Source organism: Diaphorina citri, unplaced genomic scaffold (genome assembly GCF_000475195.1).
Source record: "Diaphorina citri unplaced genomic scaffold, Diaci psyllid genome assembly version 1.1 scaffold5758, whole genome shotgun sequence".
Lineage (NCBI taxonomy): Eukaryota > Metazoa > Arthropoda > Insecta > Hemiptera > Psyllidae > Diaphorina > Diaphorina citri.
This window is the reverse complement of record NW_007383134.1, coordinates 923-6,232: the sequence shown is the minus strand read 5'-3', so window position 1 is coordinate 6,232 and position 5,310 is coordinate 923. Positions and strand designations below refer to the sequence as shown.

The window sequence follows — 5,310 nt, the reverse complement described above, 5'->3', positions numbered from 1 at the left end:
CGACAAATTTCAAGATCAGAGCTCATTTGTGTGAGAAAATGTGAAAAAAAATCCCCCAAAAACCAGTTTTTTTTTTGGTTTTTTGGCTTTACGGTTCTATGGACACATTGTACACCACCATTTTCGTGATCCTGGTAAAAAGACCTTTAATTTGATATATAGGTCGACCAGGTTTGGATAAGTCCTTCTATGGGGACAGACAGACTGACTGACAGACAGACAGACCGACACCGCAGCGAATACAATAGTCCGTCCACTATACCTTTTATTATTAGTAATAATATAGTAATAATAAAGGAAGGACGGACTAAAAACATAGCCAAGTTGAAATTGAGAGAAGGTTGAAGGAATTGAGATTCAGCATTTTCAGCAGACACGAAAAACTGGGAATGCAGACTTGGCCTTAATTTTCTGATCTCACCACTTTTATAGGACGACATTTTTGGATGGGAACTTGGCCTTTTTTTTCACATTTGTGTTTTTGTGGGGGATCTCACTCCTTATTTCTAATACATGCGGTCGCGCTTCGCACTCCCTTGTCTACGATCGAGCTGCGCGCTCCCGGGGGCTTCGCGGAATTGTGCGTACGGTCGCGTTGTGCGCTCCCGGGGCTTCGCGGGGTGTGAATGCGGTCGCGCTTTGCGCTCCCTTGTTTACGGTCCCGCTGCGCGCTCCCGGGGCTTCGCCTCTGAGACCTTATATCGTGCCTGAGTTTTGTTTCGAAGAAATTAAATCTGAAATAATAAACACAGGAAAAGTTTTGCTGGCCTCAAAGTGTGTTCCCCGTGTTAAATCCGCCTGTGGGCGGAGCCATGAGCAACTTTTGCTCAATTTCAATTTTACACTTTACTTACTCAACAAGACCTACCATCCTGCCTTGAAATTGTTTATACGACATCAGGAAGTGCTTCATAATTTTGATGAGTGAGCCAGTCAGTCTTAAAATAAGCGATTCTAGGCCCCTTTTCTACCCTTAAAAGCTAGAACTTCGGAGGCATAATAATCAACTATAGCTTAACATAATAATATGGTCTAAATTTCGTAACAATACGTGCGTAATTAACGGAGTTGTGATAGGGGTAAAAATGGCTCGAAATGTTTCGTCTAATATACACACTGGCGTGCTGAGGCCGGAACATGGCCAGGCGCACTGCCGTCCGCCTAGATAGTATAACTTCTCGCATTTTTTTTAATCCCGTTAACAAGTAAGCATGTGAATAGTTAATCCTATGTGATTTTTGACGCCGAATCGAATGGTGAAACTTTTAGATCTGTCTAACTTATAGTTGAGGAGTTGCGGGTTTGATACCCCCTGTGTCAATAAATTTCCCTTTTATTTGTGAACCATTAATTAACAAGTAAGTATATGAATAGTTAATACCGTGTGATTTTTCACTAAAACGGCACAGCCCGTAGCAGCGATTCAGGAAGTCCGACCGAAAATCTGTTGACTTCATCTTATTGGAAATTTCTTTTTCTACACTTCATCATATTTTCGTCAGGTAAAAAGATTTTCCTCGCGATGAGCTCCGAGTCTCTGATCTGTGTATTTCTTATTAGGGATTTAGGACCTCAGAAAAGGCCGATATCTCTTGAACGGTTAAGAATTTTAAAGGTCTGATAATTTTATCGGCTGGAAACCATTTTTTTTTTAAGGTCTTTTTACCAGGAACACGAAAATGGTGGTGCAAATTTTGTCCAGAGAACCATAAAGCCAAAAAACTGGTTTTTAGGGGATTTTTTTCACATTTTCTCACTTTTTTTTTTTTTTTACATAAACCATTTTTATTTATTTATGAACATAGAGAAGATTGATTTACCATTCAAAAATTCAATTTGTGGGCATATTTTTTTTTTTCCTCTTCTCTAATTTTTTATTTATAATCTGGTTAAAACACCCATATAGGTTCCACCAAATAGTAGTGGAACCTGTGTTTGGGTGTTTTTTTTATATATAATATTGAAATAGGTATAATAATTTCAAAATTTATGAGAAGTAACTTATATACAAACAATTATATAGTTCAAATATTTAGGGTTTCTTTTTCTTTGGGGTGCTTTAAAGCCCGCCCACTCACGGTCAGACCAGCTGACAGTCCGAACGTGTGTGACCGGAAAAAGCTTCAGACAGTCTGACAGACCTCGGTCTCCAGTTTTTTTCCTCCACACACGGTCCGAATGTCTGTCAGACAGTCTGAGGGCGAGTGGTTGGCCTAACACAGTAGGTATTGGTATAAGTAGGGCCATCGGCTATAATAAACGCTCTTGGTCACTGCGACCAGTGTTGCCAGATGTACGGTAATTACCGTATTTGTACGGAATTCGAGCTTTGGTACGATAATGTGTACGGTAATGAATTTTATACGATAATGTACGGTAATTTGCTGTAAAAGTACGGTACTATGCAAAAATGTACGACTTTATAAAAGTTGCATACGGTAAAGTACGGTATTTTCAGCAAAATTGTACGGTAATCTCAGCTGATCAGTCTGGCAAAACTGCCAGGAGAAGTAAAAATTTACGATATTTCTAGCAGTTTTCAAATTTTCTAGCAGTGTACGGTAATTCGGGAGGATCAATCTGGCAACACTGACTGCGACCCGGTTAGATCTTTTGTGACAATAACACAGTCGGTCAATCGCACCGAAATTATAATTTTCTATAAGAATAAAAATAAATAAATAGTATATTTACTCGTAATTTCATAAACTAAATAGTATATGAATTTTAACATTAAACTAAATATATTCAATTATTTATGTACAAGTAAAGAAAAAATAGGTAACCATACGATAGTTTTGTGCGTAGAAAGTAAGAAAATAGTTGAAATTAAATTAGAAACAAGCGTAGGACATTAAATTGGCGTATTTAGATAAAGCCACCCTAAAGGCACGTTTCCACTTGCCGTGGGTTTCATCCGATTTTCTCCCCCCCCCCAACGCCTAGGCCGGCCATACACTATCAGGTCGCCTGTCAGTTTTGACGTGTCAGTTCCGAACTGTCATGTCTGGAATGAAGTGTGTGGCAGTAAAAACTAGTTTGTCAGGTGGCATGTCAGGCGACCTGAGACATGATGAAAATTCGATAAGTTCTGTCATGACATGAAGTCAGAATGCACAGTGTATGGCGGTTTCATCAGGTCTCAGTTTTCAGTGAGCTTGAGCAAAGACAGCAAAAGCAAATCATCACCAGGAGGATCCATGGTAAACTGATAACAGACTGATGAAATCTTCATGCAGTGTGTGTGCTCATCAGGCTTCATGCCAGAAATGACAGGTCGGACTTGACAGTTCAAAACTGACAGGCGACCTGATAGTGTATGCCCGGCCATACGAATCTAAGAGAAATTTTACCATCTTCTTCTTATTCTTCGCCTTTTCCCGTGTTCAAACGGGGTCGGCGTTTTTCGTCAGCCTCTCAATTCGCTATTTGGTTTTGGCTACAAATTTTACAAGTGGATGAGATCAACACCCCGGTGTATGGCCTTTGCTATTTTTTTAGCAAGGGAAATTTCCCTCAGATACTTATCTGATTTTGTACTTTAATATTTAGTTATTATTTTAGGATATGTGTCAATTTTTTACTGTACAAATAAAGGCTATTACTATTACTATTTTCCTGTACAAGTGTACATAAAAAAGGATTGATTTTTGACCTGTGCTAGAAATAGAAACCAAGCAATCATTTTACCTTAAACTCAAGCACAGTATTATCAAACGTCTGTCCTATGGGGGTGGAGTTATTGTTCCCTGACGGTACTCGACTCAGCATCCCATCACCTCCTGTAGGTTTCATCTTACTCCACGTGGTGAGTGGTGAGTCAGAGTTACTCATCTCCGGGTTACTCACTCCTGAGCCGCGCAGCTCAGACATCCATTTGGGTTTCGGTTTGTCGGGCTGAGTGACTCCGCCAACGCCACAGCCTTGGGACTTGGAGTTATCGTCTGGAAACGGAGAGAATTTTTGAGTGAATGAGGGTGGTTGTGTCGAACGCCAGGGCCGTATCCAGGATTTTGTCGAAGGGGGGCCCGTGGGTCCAAATTTCTGGAGTCTGGCCCACAGTACAAGAGAAAAATGAAGCTCGAGGAGGGGGGGGGGCTCGATCCCCAAATTTTCGGAGTTTGACGTACAGTAAAGAAAAATAATGAAGCTCGAGGAAGGGGCCCGGGCACCCCCTTAGATACGGTCCTGGTATCAATGGTTTGTGGTTGTAAGCGTGGGGTGTGTGTATTGCTTACGATATGGCTAGAAGATGTTTGATCTGTTTTGGCGTCGTATCCTGATTCAAATGTTTGGTAGTGTATCTGCAACACAGAATAAAAGAACGAGTTATTACTAGCCAATAGATCAGTTGCGCTTACTTGGGTGATGTTTCAAAGTCATAGAGCAGGAAAAATGAGGACCAACGGAATTTTTCTCTTTCTTCTACGACTTCTAGATCCTGAGATAAATCGATTAAAAAAATGCCGGTCTATAAAAAATGCTGATCTAGCTAAATTCCTACTAGTCTAGCTGAATTCCTTGACACTAGCTGAATTCCCACATAAGATGTTTGATCTGTTTTGGCGTCGTATCCTGATTCAAATGTTTGGTAGTGTATCTGCAACACAGAATAAAAGAACGAGTTATTACTCTAGAATATCAGTCGCGCTTGGGTGATGTTTCAAAATCATAGAGCAGGAAAAATGAGGACCAACGGAATTTTTCTTTTTCTTCTACGACTTCTAGATCCCGAGATAAATCGATTAAAAAAATGCCGGTCTATAAAAAATGCCGATCTAGCTAAATTCCTACTAGTCTAGCTGAATTCCCACATAATTTAGATGAATTCCCATTAATTTTAGATGATCTCCCACTAAATTTAGATGAATTCCCATTAATTTTAGATGATCTCCCACTAAATTTAGTTGAATTCCCACAAAATTTAGTTGAATTCCCTCGAAATTTTAGCTGAATTCCCTCACCTCAGAGCGTTGAGAAGGGCTTCAGACCGGGCGGGCGGCTGATCCTTGAGTAGTTTGACGGCGGCCTTCACGTCGACATTGCAACTCTTGACGAACACGCCCTGGGGCGCCACATGGTCGATGAGTATGAGCAGGCCGGTCATGACGCGCATGACAAACAGGGCGGTCGAGTCGCGCTCGAACTGCGCCAGGAGGTCGGGCGTGTCGAGCATGCGCAGACAGACACGCGCCATCGTGCACAGCAGCTCCGTGGTGAGATCCAGCGGGATGTCGGGGTTCTGAGGAGAGGAGAGAAAATAATTAGTTAAAGTTTCTCAAACTGTGCTCCGCGAAGAGCTTCCAGGTA

General features: G+C 41.2%; 1 protein-coding gene across 1 annotated transcript in view; it reads right to left on the bottom strand.

Annotated features, from left to right (window-relative positions):
• Positions 1 to 4,202: 4,202 nt before the first annotated feature.
• Positions 4,203 to 5,310, bottom strand: part of LOC103521706 (protein FAM49B-like) — a gene marked incomplete at its 5' end in the record, with an annotated part of 1,940 nt that continues 832 nt past the window's right edge. The window contains 2 exons of the mRNA XM_026832254.1: positions 4,203 to 4,304; positions 4,965 to 5,242. Coding sequence (XP_026688055.1) covers positions 4,235 to 4,304; positions 4,965 to 5,242 — 348 coding nt within the window. The remainder of the gene's footprint in view (positions 4,305 to 4,964; positions 5,243 to 5,310) is intronic.